At 42.4% G+C, this 20,244-nt stretch overlaps 1 protein-coding gene across 1 annotated transcript in view; it reads left to right on the forward strand.

Moving 5' to 3' along the window:
* Positions 1-20,244, forward strand: part of LOC122809329 (cyclin-dependent kinase 17-like) — a gene marked incomplete in the record, with an annotated part of 1,699,239 nt that overhangs the window by 709,540 nt on the left and 969,455 nt on the right. Inside the window, 1 exon segment of the mRNA XM_044080731.1 lies at positions 13,717-13,872. Within this exon segment, the coding sequence (XP_043936666.1) occupies positions 13,717-13,872 (156 nt within the window).

A 20,244-nucleotide genomic window follows, 5' to 3' on the forward strand; every position in this document is an offset into this window, starting at 1 on the left:
GGAGTCTATATCTATGTTCACCAAGCAGGGCTACCCCCCACCACACCCCTTAAATTCTTGTCATGGAAGACAGCTCTTCTGGTAGTCACTTCTTTGGTCAGAAAAATTTCTGAGTTGCAGACCTTAATGTGCACAGAGCAGTATGCAGTCTTTTAGCAATATAGTGTTAGCTTAAAGACCATCCCTTTTTTTCATGCCAAATATGGTCTTTCAGATCTCCTATAGCCAGTGTATTTAGCTGCCTTTCCCACTCTCCCCCCAAAAAACACACTAAAAATAAGGACAAGAGAGTCCTAAACTTATCATATGTGTATACAGCATCTCAGGTGTTAAGCAAATCAAATCCATTAGGCAGGCAGAGCAGCTCTTTGCCTTTTTTCCTTGGGGAATTAGGGCAGGTTACTCACTGAGAAGATTGTTTCTAAGTATCTGGCTACATATATAGTGTTCTTTTCTGTAAAGCTTGGAAAAACCTTACAGACACTGGCACATTCAGCTTAGGGTACTGTCACCTCAGCAACCTCTTTCAGGAATGTCTCTACCTTCAACATCTGACAAGCAGCCATATGCTCATCTGTTCACATCTTTTCCAAACATTAAAAGCTGGACATCCAATCCAGAAGTGGTACAAAATGCAGCATGACCATTCCACAGGGTCTTCTGTAGACTTCCACGTCCATGAATGAACACTGCTTTGTTAATCTTTCTATATGTCACGAGTGCTACTGCACCACAATCCATTTGAGAACATAGTGCAATTGTGTAAGTGCACTCACTGTACCAGTAGATGTTTGAGCTGTTGTATTATTTAAAACCTCTTTCCTCTTAGTCTCTCTCTTTTTTTCCTGTATTTCTGCATTGCTGCACAGTAACAGGTATCAGGGAGATGTTAATTCTCCTATCCCCTTTAGCCTGAGACACGCAGGAAAGGAATTGTGTGCCACTGCTTAGCATGAAATTGTGTGTGTGTGTGTGTGTGTGTGTGTGTGTGTGTGTGTGTGTGTGTGTGTGTGTGTATGTATATATATATATATATATATATATATATATATATGTAGGTGTTTGTTCCCTCTTCTATGAGAATATCACCGTTACTTCACTGATTGGGGAGGGGGGAAGGGAAGGTGGCCCAATCTGACAGTGTTTTTCATCCGGGAAACAGCTTTACATCATAGTGCATGGGAGGGGTCACCAATGCCATAGTGTCCACAGAGCTTTGGGAGTCTGCCCAGTCATGTCAGCATTGCCTGTGGCCTGATGTTCTTCGTGTTTCATTGTTGCAGTCATTACATTTGGGTAATCCTGCTGGCAGGTTGCCCTCAGCCGGCCTGAATTCCAAAGTCTTGGGTCCTGCGTCGGCTGCTGTCACCCCTTCCCTGACATCAGGTCGTCAGGGGTATAAAAGAAGCAGCCGATGCCATTTTCTTCAGTCTTTCTTGCCGCGCGGTGCCCGATCAGAAGCAGTTCGCAAGTGCCAGTCGTCCGACTCCTGAAATTTTTGTGTTTGAGTTTCAGAACCGAAGTCTTCAATAAAGCCAAGTACCCCTTTCAGGAAACCTTTTTCTTGCTCCAGACAGATATCAGAAAAAGTTAATAATTGTATTACTTGTGGAAAGCAAATACCTCATAAGGATTTTCATTCTTACTGTATTCCTTGCCTAGGCCCTGATCACAACATTTCTAGTTGTTGGTTTTGTGCTAGATTTAACCAACACACTATTAAGCGTCGGTATAATTTTGCTTTAAAGTATTTTGGTAGCCGGTTTAATTATCCTAAAATGTTGTTGGATAGCCATCCAACTAACGGAGTTTACCAAAAACACAAAGAAAAGGACAGAGAAAAACAACCGAGGCCGAAAACCGACAACGAAGCTTCTCCTAAGCCAGTCGCCGGTTCGCCGGTACTCAGTGAGGCGCTTTCGCAGCCCCTGACACCCACTACTTTAGAGTCGCAGGCCGGTACCGACTCCCACGTGGGGTCGGCCATGCTGCTGGATACTCCAAAGTACTGGAGCCTCGGATGCTAATCCCTCAGATGGGTCCGGAGCCGCTGAGCAGGTACCGGCTTCTGAGGGTGTATTCAGACCACAGCATCTTTACATTAAAACAACTTCAGCTTCAAAGACAAAGACTAAAGCAGCTTCTAAAGCAAAGAAACAAACTCATGAGCCACGTGTACAGGCCTCTATGCCCAAAAAACAGATGATCAAGATGGCTGAAGACCTGATTACCTTGATCAGGGGTTCCCATCCCCCTCCTGATAAGAGGCCTAGGCAAGACACTGACTATGAATCTTCAGATCAGGTTTCTATTTCTTCTGATTCCTCTTCTGATCAGGGATATTCTTTACCCCCCTATGAGGATTCTGATGTTGAAGAATCAATACCTTCAGCATCCCCTCCTGAGGATTATTCCTTTGGGAAACCTTGCATACCATGAGGGAGCATTTCCACTGGGAAAGCCAAGATTTTTCAGAATATAAAAAGAGGCTCAGGGATTTCCTTTTACTACCACAGCACAGGCCTCTAGCCATTCCCTCTGTATTAGACATTGTAGATAATGTGTTTCCAGAGTCTAGTTTGACCCCTGATTCCTTACCTGCAGCTCCTGTTAAGCCTGACCGATATTACAGGGTTCCTGACTCTCACAATTTTTTTTTAAAAACCCTGCTGCTGACCCAGAAACTATTTCACAGGATCTCAAGGGAGTTAAGGCCTCTACAGCAAAAAACCCAACCCCCTCAGACAGAGATTCAAGGGCACAGGATAGATGGGGAAAAAGGTTTACACATCAGCAACTTTGGCTATAAGGGCCTTAAACTGTCAGTTTCATATGCTCAAGTATCAGCAACATCTCATGGAATTGCTTAAACAAAAATGATGTTAAATTCTGAATGTGCTGAAAACAAGGAAATGTAGGATTTATTGCATTCAGCTGAACAAGTTGGAAAACGTACTTTGCGATGTGATTTTGATTCTTTGGAGGCTTCCTGCAGGGCTGCAGTTACGGGTTCTGTAATTAGGAGGCATGCTTGGTTAAAGGAACAAAAACTGCCTGATCATGTTAAAGTTAAGTTACTAGATGCACCTTTACAGCATAATACTTTGTTTGGTGCTAAGGCAGAAGAGGTGTTAAAGAAAATGGAAGACAAAGCTAAGTCTATGCAAACTGTTAAAGATTTTTTACAAGTATAGCCACCTAGGTGTAGTAGACACTGGCCTACAAAAAATTGGTCCTTTCCTGTGTCAGACAGACCTCAAAGGGGCAGATCCAGACGCCTAAGGGGCAGATCCCAGGCGCAAGGTTCTTATAGGTCAAAACAACGGGGTGCTTCTACCTCCAAAGCTGGGGAAGATAAAGCACAAAATACAGAAAGCAGTCCCAATGACTTTCCCCTGCCTGCACCAAGCACTTATCTTCTGGCAGCACCCTTAGGGGGAAAATTAGCACTTTTTGCTCAAAATTGGCACATTATAACCCAGGACAAATGGGTTCTAAATATAGTGTCATAAGGCTACAAATTCCATTTCCATACTCTACTTCCATACTGTTCAATGTCTCGACTTGATAAAGCCTGGAATATACCAGGCGAAAGCGCTTGTCTTATTGGTTTTTTCGAATATACCAGGCGAAAAGCTTTGTCTTATTGGTTTTTTATCGTTTTGATATCTTCAAAATAAACTGCTTTTTATTACGCTGGTTGGATTATTGTTTCAGTTGGTGGTCATTGACTATCGTTTTACTCCATTTCCATACTCTGCCAAAGGCAAACGGCTGGCCACATCTGCCAAAAAATCAATGGGCAGAGGCACAAAAACAAGTTTCATCCCCCATGGACATGGGGGCCATTCAGCAAGTACCAGAACAAGAGCGAGGACAAGGATTTTACTCTTGTTCTTGGTACCCAGAAAGGACAAGGCCTGGAGACCGATACTGGACCTATCTATTCTGAACACATTCCTGGATATTCCAAAATTCAAAATGTTGACTTTGCAGCAGCTTCTGCCCATGTTGGGCAAGAATGCTTGGCTTGTGATTTAGACCTAAAAGAGGCATACCTGCATGTTCCAATCAGACAGTTGTGCAGAAGATACCTCAGATTCAAGGCTAGTTCAATGCATTACCAATTCTCTGCACTGCCCTTTGGCTTATCTACTGTGCCCAGGGTCTTTACAAAGTGCCTGGCACCAGTAGGACGACTGTCTAATTCAAGCAGAGAACAAGGACATTCTTCTTCAACATCTGGCATTTGTGAAAAGACTTCGAACATGCCTAGGGTACACTACGAAAAGAAATCAAAACTACTACCCTTTCAAGAGATAACATTCCTGGGTGCAGGCTTGAATACAACTGCCCAGATGGTTTATCTCACGCCAGACAAACAAAGGCAACTGACTACCTATTTCACAATGTTGGCAACAAAGGCCCAGTTATCTGCAAGAAAAATTCTGCAGGCTTTTGGCTTCATGGCATCCTGCATCCTACTAATTCCATATGCAAGACTGCATATGAGGAAACTTTAATGGTACCTGAAAAGTGTTTGGACTCAACATTGCCACAGCCTGGAAACAATGAATGTTAATCGTGTTTCACTGTTGCAGTCATTACACCTGGGTTATCCTGCTGGCAGTCGGCCCGAGTTCCAAAGTCTTGGTCCGGCATCAGTTGCTGTCACCTCTTCCCTGACGTCAGTGCACCAGGGGTATAAAAGTTGCAACCAACGCCATTTTCTTCAGTCTTTCTTGCCGCGCGGTGCCCGAAGCAAAAGCAGTCCGCAAGTGCCGGTCGGCTGACTCCTGAGATTTTCAAATTGAATTTCAGAACTGAAGTCTTCAATAAAGCTAAGTACCCCATTGGGGAAACTTTTTCTTGCTCCAGATTGATGTCAGTAAAAGTTAATAATTGTATTTCTTGTGGGAAGCAAATACCTCATAAGGACTTTCACTCTTACTGCATTCCTTCCCTAGGCCCTGACCACAACGTTACTAGTTGTCGGTTTTGTGCTAGATTCAATAAACGCACTATTAAACGTCGGTTTGATTTTGCTTTACATTATTTTGGATGAAGATTTAATTATATAATGCTGTCGGAACAACCGACGACCGGAATGTATAAAAAACACAAAGACAAAGAAAAAGACAGGCATCCGAGGTCCAAAACCGACGACGAAGCCTCTTCTAGGCCAGTCGCCAGTTCTCAGTGAGGGGCTTTCGCAGCCCCTGACACCCGCTACCTCAGAGCCACAGGCCCTAACCGACAGCCACGTGGAGACACCGAGGCCTGTGAAAACTCAAGGTATTGGGCCTACGGAATCTATACCCTCAGATGGGTCCGGAGCCGCTGAGCAGGCACCGGCTTCTGAGGGTGTTTTTAGGGCTTCACAGCTTACAATTAAGGTAAAGCAAAGTCAAAAACTCCATTAAAGACAAGGAAACAAGTGCAGCATTCTCCAGAGCAGTCATCCATGCCAAAGAAACAGATGCTTAAAATGGCCGAAGACCTTATTACTTTAATCAGGGGCTCCCATCCCCCTCCTGACAAAAGGCCTAGGCAAGACACTGATTATGATTCCTCTGATCAGGTTTCCATTTCCTCTGATTCTTCTTCTGATCAGGGCTATTCTCTCCCTCCCTATGAGGACTCTGATGCTGAAGAGTCCATTCCTTCAGCCTCACCGCCTGAGGGATTATTCCTTTGGGGAAACCCTGCACACCATGAGGGAGCATTTCCATTGGGAGAGCCAGGATTACTCAGAATCCAAGAAAAGGCTCAGATATTTCCTTTTATTGCCTCAGCACAGGCCCCTGGCTATCCCTCCTGTGCTTGATATTGTAGATGATGTTTTTTCTGAATCCAGTCTGTCTCCAGATTCTTTACCCCCTGCTCCAGTAAAGCCAGACAGGTACTACAGGGTCCCTGACTCTCATAAATTTCTTTATAAAAACCCTGCTGCAGACCCAGAAACAATTTCTCAGGGTCCTAAAGGGGTTAAAGCTTCCACTGCCAAAAATCCTGTCCCCTCAGATAGGGATTCCAGAGCTCTGGACTGATGGGGGAAAAAAGTTTGCACCTCTGCTACTTTAGCTGTAAGAGCTTTAAACTGTCAGTTTCACATGCTTAAATATCAACAGTATCTCATGTCATTGTTAAAGCAGAAAACTCTTACAAATATAGAAAGTCCTGACAGTAAAGAAATGCAGGATTTATTGCATGCAGTTGAACAAGTGGGAAAGCATACTCTGCAATGTGGTTTTGATTCATTAGCGGCTTCTTGTAGAGCCACAGTTACAGGCTCAGTAATTTGAAGACTTGCTTGGTTTAAAGAACAACGTTTACCTGACCATGTTAAAGTACAATTATTGGATGCTGCACTACAGCATGATACTTTGTTTGGTGTTAAGGCAGAAGAGGTGTTAAAGAAAATGGAGGACAAAGCAAAGTCAATGCAAATGGTGAAAGATTTCTTACAGGTTCAACCACCTAGATTTAGCAGAAACTGGCCTTCAGAAAATTGGTCCTTTCCATTGTCAGACAGGCCACAAAGAGGCAGATCTCAGCCCCAAGGCTCCTACAGACCTAAACAATGGGGTGCTTCAGCCCCCAAAGGAGGAGAAGACAAATCACAACCTTATAGGAAACAGTCACAATGACTTCCCTCTGCAAATGCCAAGCTGTTACCAGTTGACAGCACCCCTAGGGGGAAAGCTAGTACTTTTCTCAAAAAATTGGCACATGATCACCCAAGACCAATGGGTACTGAATATAGTTTCTCAGGGGTACAGGTTCCACTTCCACACGCTTCCAAAACCAAAAGGTATGCCAAACCTGCCACAAAACCAATGGGCAGAGGCACAAAAACAGATTGCTGCTCTTATGGATATGGGAGCTATTCAAAAAGTTCCACAAGAAGAACAGGGGCAAGGATTTTACTCAAGACTTTTCTTAGTACCCAGAAAAGACCAAGCCTGGAGACCAATACTGGACCTGTCAATACTGAATACTTACTTGGATGTTCCAAAATTCAAAATGTTAACACTTCAACAACTTCTGCCCATGCTGGGCAAGGGGGCTTGGCTAGTTACTTTGGATCTGAAGGAGGCATACCTGCACGTCCCAATCAGACAATCGTGCAGAAGATACCTCAGATTTATAGCAGGCTCGATGCATTACCAATTCTCTGCACTGCCCTTTGGCTTATCTACTGCACCCAGGGTCTTCACAAAATGCCTGGCACCAGTAATTGCATTTTGCAGACAAAAAGAAATTCAAATTTATCCCTACTTGGACGACTGCCTTATTTAAGCAGAGAGCAAGGACATTCTTCTAAAGCACCTGGCGTTTGTAAAAAGATTGCTAATTTGCCTAGGGTACACAGTAAACGAAAAGAAATCAAAACTAGTGCCCTCTCAAGAGATAATATTCCTGGGTGCAAGCTTAAATACAACTGCCCAGATGGCTTATCTCACAGCAGACAAACAAAGGCAACTGACACATTATTTTCAAATGATGGCAACAAAGACCCAGCTCCCTGCAAGAAAAATTCTGCAGGCCCTGGGTTTCATGGCATCCTGCATTCTAATTCCATATGCAAAACTGCATATGAGGAAACTACAATGGTATCTAAAACGTGTTTGGACTCAGCATTGTCACAGCCTAGAGACAATCATAACCTTGATTCCCTGCCTACAACAGGAGTTTCGATGGTGGTCCCGGGCCTGTCACCACAACAAGGGACAGCATTTCACCTTACCTACAGCCAGGCAGACAATAACAACGGATGCATCGCATTATGCCTGGGGAGCACTTATGGCAGGAAAATGTATTCAGGGCACGTGGCCCAAGGAGCAAGTGCATCTTCACATCAATCAAAAAGAGATGCTGGCTGTACAGAATGCCCTGACAGCCTTCAAGGACCTAATACATCCAGGACAACTACTAATAAAGACGGACAATACTACAGTTATGTGGTACATAAACAAGCAAGGGGGCACACACTCCTACCCGCTATGCAGACAAGCCATGACTTTGTGGAACACAGCACTGACCTACCAGGTACATCTGCAAGCACAATTCCTGCCAGGAACAAAAAATACACTGGCAGACGAACTAAGCAGAAATCTCATGGATCCTCACGAATGGAAGCTAAATCCACAAGTGTTCAACATGATAACAAGGAAATGGGGACGCCCAGACATAGATCTTTTTGCCTCCCCTCACAATTGCCAAATACAGAAATTTTGCACAAGGACTTATCACTCTCAAGCATGGAAAGTGGATGCTCTATCATTCAGCTGGAAAAACCTGACCGTCTATGCCTTCCCTCCGATGCCTCTTCTCACCAAGGTGCTTCTAAAAGTCAGACAAGAGAGGCCAAAAATGATACTGATTGCACCAGACTGGCCACACCAGCACTGGTACCCAATCCTAAAAACTTTGTCCCAAGGCCCACCTTGGCCTCTACCTCAAATCCCTCATCTTCTGACACAGCAAAACAATCAGATTCTGCACAGTCAACTCAGAACCTTAAACCTGGCAGCATGGCAGATAATGTAGCCACTCAGACTGCACCTCTCTCTAAAGCTGTTATGGATGTAATTTTGGAAGCCAGGAGGCCCAGCACTAGGAAATCTTATGCAGAAAAATTGAAGAGATTCTGTGCTTGGAACCAGGCACAAGGGCTCGACCCACTGGTCCCTAATATACCTCAGATTTTGCAATACCTGACTGAGATGTTGGACAAAGGCCTATCTTTTTCATCTATTAAAATCCATGCCTCTGCCATTTCAGCTCATTACAATACAGATCCTCCTATTTTTTCACATCCTCTACTACGACAGTACCTCAGAGGAGCAAAGAATATAAGACCCCGTAGGAGAGCACCAGTACCTACTTGGGACCTCAACTTTGTTTTAGAGAAACTAACACTGCCTCCATTTGAACCAGCCAGCACAGCTGATCCAAAATTCTTGTCATGGAAAACTGCTCTGCTCCTAGCAATAACTTCAGCAAGAAGAGTCTCAGAGTTACAGGCATTGATGGCTGTGGAACCTTTCCTCATTTTTCATCAGGACAGGGTTTCTCTTAGGACAAACCCAACATTCATGCCAAAAGTGGTCTCCAATGTGGCCTTAAACCAAACCATTCATTTACCTACTTTCTACCCAAATCCCCAGAATAAAGGGGAGAGACTTCTGCATGCTTTGGATATACACAGGCAGCTACAATTTTACTTGGACAAAACAAAAGCTTTCAGAAAAACTGAGCAACTGTTTGTAGCTTATGCTGCAGGATCACAAGGAAAGCCTATTACAAAGCAGACAATCTCCAAATGGATAGGACACTGCATCCGCTTCTGCTATGCACAACATGGCAAATCTGTGCCTAAGGGCATTAGGCCTCATTCTACCAGAGCAGCAGCCACTTCAGCAGCTTTCCTCAGAGGGGTACCAACCAAAGACATATTAGAAGCTGCAACCTGGAGCTCAGTGCACACTTTTACCAAGCACTACCACCTACCACTCTACTCCAAATCCAGAGCAGGCTTTGCCACTGCAGTTCTGCAGGGCTTGTTAGCCTCGCCAAATCCAATCTAGACCCAGCCACCCAACCTCAGCTTTGGGATTCTACCCAAGTGTAATGACTGCAACAGTGAAACACAATGAACATAATACAGTTGTGTACCTACCATAAATGTAGATGTTTGAGTGTATTCACTGTTACAGTCCAGGTTACCCACCCTTCATCCCCCTCTTTGCTGGGACTATTCTGTACTTCTCAACTCTATACAACCTATGTGGTGTATTTGCTTGTAGATGAAGGAAATGTTTATAGTATTTTATGCATGGTTGTTTGGCATATTTATATCTTTTCAGCCTTCCTATCTGGGGGCACCTGACATCTGGGGCAAGAAAAACTGAAGAAAATGGCGTCTGTTGCAACTTTTATACCCCTAGCGCACTTACGTCAGGGAAGAAGCGACAGCAACTGACGCCGGACCAAGACTTTGGAACTTGGGCCGACTGCGGGTCGCCTGCCAGCAGGATAACCCAAGAGTAATGACTGCAACAGTGAATACACTCGAACATCTACATTTATGGTAGGTACACAACTGTACTTTACTCTCATTCCCTGACTGCAACAGGAGTTTTGATGGCGGGCAAAGGCTTGTCACCAGAACAAGGAACAACCATTCACATTACCCCCAGCCAGGCAGACACTAACAATGGATGCATCAGATTATGCCTGGGGAGCCCACATAGCAAGAAGATGCATTCAGGGCACATGAACCTCAAACCAAATGCATCTACATATCAATCAAAAAGAGATGCTAGCTGTTAAAAATGCCCTGACAGTCTTCAAGGACCTACTTCATCTGGGACAACTACTGATCAAGACAGACAACACTACGGTCATGTGGTATATAAACAAGCAGGGGGGGCACATATTCTTACCCCCTTTGCAGACTAGCCATGACATTGTGGGACACAGCTTTGACTTACCAAGTACATTTGCAGGTACAATTCCTGCCAGGAAAGGGAAATACTCTGGCAGACGAACTAAGCAGAAACCTCATGGATCCCCACGAGTGGCAGCTGGATCCACAAGTCTTCAGCATGATAACAAGGAAATGGGGATGCCCGGGCATAGATCTGTTTGCCTCCCCTCACAACTACCAACTAAAAAGATTCTGCACAAGGACTTATCACAGACAAGCATGGAAAGTGCACGCTCTATCTTTCAGCTGGAAAAACCTGTCAGTATAGGCCTTTCCCCCACTGCCTTTCCTCCCCAAGGTACTCCTAAAGGTCAGACGAGAAACCAAAGATGATACTGATTGCCCCAGACTGGCCCTGCCAGTACTGGTATCCAATCCTAAGGAATTTGTCTCGTCTCTATGCAGATTTAAACCTGGCAGCATGGCAGATAATGTAGTCATACAAAAAACACCTCTCAGCAAAGCTGTGATGGACGTCATTCTGGAAGCCAGAAGGCCTAGTACTAGAAAGTCTTATGCTGGAAAATGGAAGAGATTCTGTGCTTGGAACCAGGCACAATGAAGTGATACAACTGTACCAAATATCTCTCAGATTTTGCAATACTTAACTGAGATGCTGGACAAAGGCCTATCCTTTTCATCAATTAAACTTCATGCCTCTGCCATTTCGGCTCATTACAATACAGAGCCACCAATTTTTTCTCATCCTTTATAAAGCAGTACCTCAGAGGAGCCAAAAATTTAAGGCCTCCAAGGAGATCACTAATACCTGCATGGGACCTCAACTATGTCTTGGAAAAGCTCACCCTGCCTCCTTTTGAGCCAGCTGCTACTGTTGATATAAGTTTTTATCTTGGAAAACAGCTCTGCTCCTAGCAATTACTTCTGCAAGACGAGTTTCAGAGCTACAGGCGCTCATGGCTGTGGAACCTTTTATAATATTTTACCCAGACAGGGTCTCACTGAGAACAAGCCCAACATTTATGCCTAAAGTGGTGTCCAGTGTGGCTCTTAACCAAACTATTCATCTGCCAACCTTTTATCCAAATCCACAGAACAAGGGGGAGAGAATTCTGTACTCTTTGGACGTACACAGACAGCTTAGATTCTACTTGGACAGAACCAAAGCTTTCAGGAAGACAGATCAATTACTCATGACATATGCTGCATGATCACAAGGAAAGGCTATCTCAAAGCAGACTATTTCTAAGTGGATAGGCCACTGCATTCGTTTATGCTATTTACACCATGGCAAGCCAGTGCCTAAGGGCATTAGGCCACAATCCACCAGAGTTGCAGCCACTTCAGCAGCCTTTCTAGGGGAGTACCAACCTGAGACATTTTAGAGGTGGCTACTTGGAGTTCAGTGCACACCTATACAAAGCATTATTATCTGCCACTCTACTCTAAATCCAGGGCAGGCTTTGCCACTGCAGTTCTGCAGGGCCTCCTAGCCGCTCCTAATGCTGTTTAGCTCCAGCCTCCCAACCGTAGCTTTGGGACTCTACCCAAATGTAATGACTGCAGCAATGAAACACTAAGAACATAGTACAGTTGTGTACACTTACATAAATGTAGATGTTCGAGTGTATTCACTGTTGCAGTCCAAGTTACCCACCCGCCATCCCCCTTTTTTCTATGGATCTTATCTTTCCTTCTCTGATTTATACAACCTATGTGGTGTATTTGCTTATAGATGCAGGTAAAATTTATATTGGTGCAGTCACTGATAATATTTATATATATATATATATATATATATATATATATATATATATATATATATATATATATATATATATATAAAGTTTGGCTACCTTTTAGGGGGCACCTGACATCTGGGGCAAGAAAAACTGAAGAAAATGGCGTCTGCTGCTTCTTTTATACCCCTGATGACCTGGCGTCAGGGAAGGGGTGACAGCGGCCGACGCAGGACCCAAGACTTTGGAATTCAGGCTGGCTGAGGGCAACCTGCCAGCAGGATTACCCAAATGTAATGACTGCAACAGTGAATACACTTGAACATCTACATTTATGGTAAGTGTACACAACTGTACTTTCTCATATATTATTACTGTTACTGCAGTAACAATCCTTCCTGGACTTCTCTTATGGCAAATGTACTCATGTAACTGTGGTATCTCCTGTTTAGTCAGCTTTCTTAAAAAGGCAGAAGAGTTGTGAGATTATTTGGTATTCAGTAAAGTATTATGTCATTGGGCACATGCTAATAAGAAGGGTAGTGGATGTCGGTGAGGTACCCAAGAAAGGGTGTAGATGTCACTGTGGTGTTGGTTGCCTGGCAGCAGGAGTAATGTACAGGTCTAAGCAAGAGCACATTTCTTACGACAAGTTGTGATGCAGGTAAAACACAGAGGATATCACTTGTGTCTGGTATTAAGCTGAATTGGCAACATTCTGTAATTTGCAGTTGGCACTTAGTTCCATTTTGTTCGAGGCTTGATAAATCAAGGTAAGATGCTGCCAATAGTATTTTTACCTGCTTGTTTTTCACTTTGATTCTTCATGTTTTTTTTAAAGGGTCTTTTTGTGCATGCTTTTCTTTTGGATTATTTACCAAGATGTTTGTAATTTATACTTTTCGTTTGATTTGCCCTTTTTTAAATGTATCCTGTTCTTTTTCCCCTTCTTACCTTATTTGTTTCCTTGTAATTCTCTTCCTGGGTAATCTGAATTGTCAAACCACCTGTTCTACCTCATTTTTTCCTGTTTCATATAATTCTCTTTTTCATATAATTTTTGTGAGCTTTGATTTTAATTTTCTTTCTATTTGTTGGTGTTTTCTGTACAACAATTGTTTTTCCTTGCATGCTGTTTTTTAAAATTATGCGTTCATTTGGTGCATTTTGCTATTTTGCCATCGGTAACCATTATATATGGTTTGTAACTTTTAAATTGTGCTTTTTGGTTTGTTTCACTCATATTCAATGCACTTTGATTTTCTTTCAATTTCATAATGTGTAATATCTGTTTGTTTATTTTATTGTATTTCTTTTTTTCTGGTAAATAATTGAATGCATACTTCATTATTTTTTTGTGCAATATTTTCGTTCTGTAAATTCATTTAACTTTTTTTCTGTTTACATTTTCGAAATCTGCTTGGTATCTGCCCCTTCCCCTTTTACCCTTGTCTGTCTCTTTGCTGTGGATTCTTGTGCTTGGTGGCTTTGTTGTTTTTGTTCCGTGTGTTTCTCTACCAGAGCCCATGGTGAAGAATGGGAAACCCCCAACATCCCACAGCATGCAATCCTTCCTCCACCAGTATGCCGGCAGTTTCCAAAAGCCACCCCTGCGCCGGCCTCGCAGTGTGGTAGGCAGAAGCCTCAGCTCTTACCTGAACAGAAGCAGCAGACTGGGTAACTATCTCTTTCTCGTTACTTTCATCTGTTTAGTGTTGACTTTGTGCATATTGTCTTTTACATTCAAAAACAATTTGTGTCACTGCAGATGTACATGTTACATTTTAGTTATTTACTTAATGGAAATAAGAATTGGGAAAGTTATACTTTGCTGCAACTTGTTCCTCAAAAGATCCTTATGTTTAATGACTGAAAAACAAAAGACAGTGGACAGCCACTGCAGCCATGTGCTTACTGATAATCTAAAATGATAGGTAAACAGCTTGCATTACAAATGTTTCTGTGTTTGCAAATATTGCATATTTAGCATTCTGTAAATATTTGCCAGGGAAGATGGGTGCTTTTTTTTTTTACAATCAAAAATGTAGGACTTTGCAAGAACAGTTTTTCATAAAGCCATATCTTTGGAATTGTATTGGTATACAGAATACTTTAAAACTATGTTAGCCATATGCTGTGAGTCAGCATCTGTTTAACCCGGGTCAGGTACTCTTTCCTTTGGGTTTTCCTATGAATTACTGAAAATATAATATGATTGTGGCACATTCAAGGCTGTGCTGAACAATGTTTAGGTAGTTTTTAAAATTATGTTTTTGATGGTTTCTATCTGTCTAATTTTATCTAATCGGTCTTATCTGTTTGTTCCTTTCACATACATTTTTTCTTCAGAGCTGGGATCAGTTTGAAAAGTGAGGCATGGAGACGAACTAGGGGAGGGAAGAGAAAATTTTGATATAAATTCTTTGTATTTTCATTGAGTGTAGGTGTTAAAACTCCTCCCAGCAAAATTGTTTTTGCATTGTGTGTGTATTTCTTGCTGAAGCTGGTGGAACTTTACTGTTTTGTTTGGACATCCCAGACATGAAGTGTGGAGTACCAAACTGTTGGGGTTTATATACTGCATTAACTGTTACCTGCAGCACAACTGCCATTATTGTTTTCTCTTGTATCTTTATAAAGAAAGAGCTGCTTACAATGTGTAAAAAAATAAATAAATAAAAAAAAAAAAATCTTGTTTAAAATTCTGATCCTTGCATGTGCATGAAGACTGCACTTGGTGCTATTATGTTTGTCTGTAAAAAGGAGAACTTTTTTTATAGTTGACTGTGAACTTCTGTGAAGTAGGCATTATAATTCACTGACTTTATGCAAATCTGTGCCACTGTCTGTGCAGTCCTCTATAATAATTCACTGGCTGCAGTGTTCTTACCATGCGGGTAATTGTAGCATCTCAACCAGTTGTTGTAATTAAATTAACTTAGTTGTTATTTGTCTGTCGGCTTTTCCCAGTTAGGGGTCGCCACAGCAGAACTCCGGTCCGCTAATGATTGGCAGTAGGTTTTTATGGTGCCGAGTTGCCAGCTCGACGCCCAACCTTCAACGAAGGCACACCCATTCACGCATGTCTTTTGGAATGCCACTCTACCGTGGGGAGGATATGCAGACTTCACACAGAAGGCACTCGCCGCACTCCAGCCGAGAATCGAATGGGAGAACCTCTTCCTGTGAGGCAACAACGCTACTGCTGAACCACCGCTGATATATGCTTGCATTTTCAAAGCATTTAAATCTGGCCAAATCATGGGCATCTGCAGTAAATGTACCTTGGGGAGGGCAAAATTTTCTGAGAAGTACCAAATTAATGGTCATTTATCAAAACCAGGAGTATTAATAGGAAAGAGAAGTAAGTTGGTGAAGCTCATGAATGTTACTGGTGATCATTTTTGCTAATAGAAACCAGTTGGGCACCCAGACTCTCTGGCATAGTCATTTTAAAGCACATTTCCAACCTTTTGATGTACTTCTCATCACTTGATTTCTGATGAACATTTTAAGGGGAGGTCAGTCACTTTTATCCACAAACCTGCCCCATGCTTTCCTGTTTCTTGTTCCATTTCTTGATTATAAAGTGGAACTTGTATTTGCAATAAGCCTATTGGTAAGTGATGCATGTCGGTCAACTGCCCTAACATATTTCTTGCTTAAGGCCTTTAGAAAGAACACTCACGCTTATTTTTTTCAGTATAAAGAGCAGGTTTTATAGAGTACAATTTAAAATGGTTTACTTTAGCAAATGATAAAACTCAGTTAATCTCACAGTGCTCGTGCAATGAAAAACTAATAAGAGTATTCTCGTTTTCATTTAGTCCTGCTGTTCACCAGTAATTGTGTAAAATGCTTAGCTCTTGTTTGGCATCTACTTGTCTGAAGTACAGGCCAGCACTGAGGGACTCTGGCTAACAAAGTTTGCAGATGACTGCAAACTGGGAGCCATTATTGAATCCCCAAATGATGTGGATATTCTACAAAAGGGCCTTACAGAAACAGATGCTTGGTGCCAGAGCCATGGGCTCAAGCTTAATGCCAAGAAATGTATAGTTATCCCCTTTGGGAAAAAACATGTACCCGTGAATTACCACATAGGTGGCAGTACACTAAACACCGAAAGTGTGATGAGAGACAAAGGGACACAGGTGGACAGTGGTCTCACCTTCGATAACCACATCGTCACAACAGTCAGGAATTCCTTCTATGTGGCACACCTCATCACTAAGGGCTTTTCATCCAGTAAAAAGGAGGTTATTGTCCCACTGTACTCATCCCTCATTAGACCCATTATAGAGTACAACACCCCATTTGGTATGTACCTCACAAGACATCTGCAACAGCTGGAAATGTCGCAGAAATACCTTACTAAATGAATCACAGGCCTAAAGCAGATGCCTTATGCTGACCATCTAAAAAAACTCCAGCTATAGTCTGTGGCATATCGTCTGTTCAGAGGCGATCTCTGCTTAACTTATAAGGCCATGTCAAACCCTGAGCTGTTGGACATGCTCCACTTAAAGAAATCCCAATCCCTCAGAGCCACACGCTCCAGGGATCTAAACCTTGTCATCACAATGAACAAAACATGCTGGAGGGATAGGTTCCTGACCCAGGGACTCCCCATACTGTGGAATAGACTGCCCATACATATCAAGCAGTGCTCCCCCTTGCCCCTCTTTAAAAGGAACCTTGACGATTGGATGGGAGATCGGAAATTCACCCTGGGGATCATGTCAGTCGACCTGCTACACAGGCGTCCAGGGAAGTAAATATTGTGGGAAGAAATATCCAGGGAATTGTTATGGCTAGGCTTGTATAGGCCCTAGGGCCAATAGCCTAGTACCAACCTATGAACCTAAGGCTTTCAGAAAGAGAACTCATTTGTTCAGCTTTTAGTAAAATCATAGCAGGTTTTATTGAACTTAAACATAGCTTATTTCTGTAAATGATATAGGTTAGTAAATGTTGCACAATTCTTGTAGCTGAAAACACAATTAAAATAGTACTTGCCTACTTTCATACAGTTCTGCTGTCTACTAGTCCCAGAAATTTCTGTGTTATACCAGACTTTTGTCCCTTAAGCAGAGGTCCAGATTTCTTATTTTTGTTTTTAAGCAGGAAGGGAGTTCCTTTCCCTCACCCTTGCTAGACCAGGATATCCTTCACTTAACAAGAAGCTTTTGTCCTGCATGGATCTTAACATGACACACTGCTCTCAGTTAGCATTAAGGATTTAAACTCACATTTCGTAAGTCTGTTACATCCATCTCAGGACTCTGAATTCTCTTCACTTCAAGAATGAAGAAAATATCTGTTTGCTTCACTTCAGCACTGATCTCCCACTGAGCTCCATTCTTACTCTCTCTCAGCTTGTGAGTATTGGTGTGTTAGCCATATACTCTTCAGACTTCTGATATGGAGAGGACAGAGTAAGTTGTGATCCATCCTCACTTTGCTGGCTATTAATTTCAAAAGTGAATTCAGGGAGTGATCCAGATAATATTACCAAGAGGTGAAACTAACATATTCCAACCATTGCGAGAGTGTCAAGCTGAAGTAGTGCATCAAGAAAAATAAGAAAATGGGAAGAAAGTGGATAAAATAATTGGGTATCCCTGCGTAACAGAATGAATGGCAGTAAGTGAGAGGACAGACACAGTGGTGACCATCCCACCTAAAGCCTTAGAAAAGAAGATTACAGGAGATTGCATTAAAAGACATCCTCCTCAAGGTTAGGAAGATTAATATTAAATTTGTGCAGTATATACAGGACAGTGATAATAATATGCAAGTGAAGTTGGAGATGATCAGTGAACACTGATATAATACAGTCCTTCATACAGGAACATGAGGAGTTAAATATAGGAGTGACAGCTTTGCAAACAATGCCGGATGTAGTAATTGCAACCCTGGTAGATCAAGAGATTAGAGCCAGGAGAAAAATATCAGACTGAACAGGATACCAGAAGGCTTGGAGGACAATAATTGTAAGGACTTTTTAAGGAAAAAAGATAGCAGAATGGACACATCTTGCAGAAAGAAGAAATCTCTCTAGAAAGAGTGCACCACACCTCATGGGCCCCAGCTTGAAACAGAGAAGTCATTGCCCTATCATAGTAATGAGTTTTGCCACATGCTGCCTAAAGGAGAAAGTCCTGTGTTTGCTTGGAAACCTGGCAACAGACTTAACTGTGGGGAAGCATTTATCTTTATAGACTTAACTTTTCTGCCCAGATAAGGTGCTGCAGAATGGCACTTATCTCAGTCCGGAAACAATGCAAAATAAAGGTAGTGAAATATAATATATCCTACTACCGTTAAACTTTTCTTAGCATCAGGAACAAAATCATTTGACAACCCAGAAGATACCTTGAAGGAGACTGAAAGGTTCATTCAGTGGAGATGTGAACAATGAGACCCCGTGTTCAGATGAATAGAGTGTGCCCAGATTTGAGAAGGAGTGGGTAAAAGAAATGTTTGCATTATTTAAAAAGCATAAAACCTTGACTGACAGAGCAGACATAATTCATTGTCTCAGGATGGAAATAGGGGCTAAGCAACACTTCGAATATCAGCTTTTAGTATGCTAATTGAACCTTGTTTAATTCCCATTCAGATATGAAACCGAACTGGGGGACTGTAAGGAGATGGAATTACTGTCTATATGCAATTGCTAATTTAACTGCATTGTTTATAAATCCAAGTGATTGGATTGGTGCCAGATTGCAATGTTGTATTCTGTAACAAACATTCTAGCCTAGTAACAAGTGTTAGCTCCCTTTGCTACATCGTATCATATAATTATTTTTGTATGTGTACTCAACAAACACTTGAACCTATTGTTTTACTAATACTGCTGTGCTGTTGTCTTTCTTCTTCTCCTGATTTCTCATTACTTTGGCTCTCTTTCTTTCTTGCTGTCCTTGTAAATCTCAACCCAATCTTCCTCCACCTTTCTCTCCCCATTTTTCTATTGTCCATCTGTCTATACTTGTATGCGCTTTTTTTCTTCCAAAATTCTTTTCCTCTGATCATATTGTGTTAATCTATACTCCTTGCTTTTTTTTCTCCATTTCATTCCTAACTGTTTCTCCCTTGTTTTCTTTTTTTACAGCTTGCTCTGGTCCATTTTACTTGTTCTTCAAAGGTACTACCCCATCCTACTTTAACATTGCCGAGCCACCAAGCCCCATAAGGAAAGACCTCAGGGGACTACCATTCATTTGTCTCCTTCCAGTGCTTTAAAAGAACTATCCTTCTCAAGGGCAATAGCAAGTATATTGTTTTAACTACTTAATCTGTTTAAGGAATATCTCAGCTGATCCGCGGCATGCACGTTAGCCTTACTGTGGTCTTCTTTCCAAATCTCCCAACCCGGTTCTGCTTCTTCCTTTGCCTGTTTCTTTAAAGTGTTTATTGCTGTTGCTATATACCCTCTTTCCACACCTTTTTCTCTCTTTACATTACACGCGTATCGGTCTCTGCGCCCCATTCTTAGTGTTTTCCTCATTTCAGTATTTCCAACAGTCTATTTTCCCCACCCTCCATATCACTATTTCTGCTTACTTAGCAGCCCCAGCATTCTCTGTCTGCCTTTCTGAGTACTTTTGTCCATTTCAATTTGGTCTAGATAGTCCCAGAGCTTTGGGATACTGCATAACACCATATTTGCACTTACCTCTGTGCTCGTCATCAGCTTAAAATTCATTTATAGTGCCTGTGTTGCTGATTGGTTTCTTGGGCACCCCCATCTCCTCCTCCTTGGTTCTACATGCTCCGTTTACCCTCCAGGCTCACTCCACTCCCCTACCCTGTCCCCAATTCCTACCCACCCCCAGTGCATCTACACTTATACCCCCCATTGCCACTCCCACTCCACTTTCACCCAATCATTACTGTCCCCACCCACTGACTTAACTTCCCCTTCCCTACCCACCCCATATCATTAACCTCCCCAGTCCATTTTCCATCTGTCATTCCTGTTACCACTGGACTCCTTCTAGCTAACAATACAAACCAATCCAGTCCATAGTCTGTCCC

The sequence above is a fragment of the Protopterus annectens genome, chromosome 8.part0, assembly GCF_019279795.1.
Source record: "Protopterus annectens isolate FY-2018-M chromosome 8.part0, PAN1.0, whole genome shotgun sequence".
Lineage (NCBI taxonomy): Eukaryota > Metazoa > Chordata > Ceratodontiformes > Protopteridae > Protopterus > Protopterus annectens.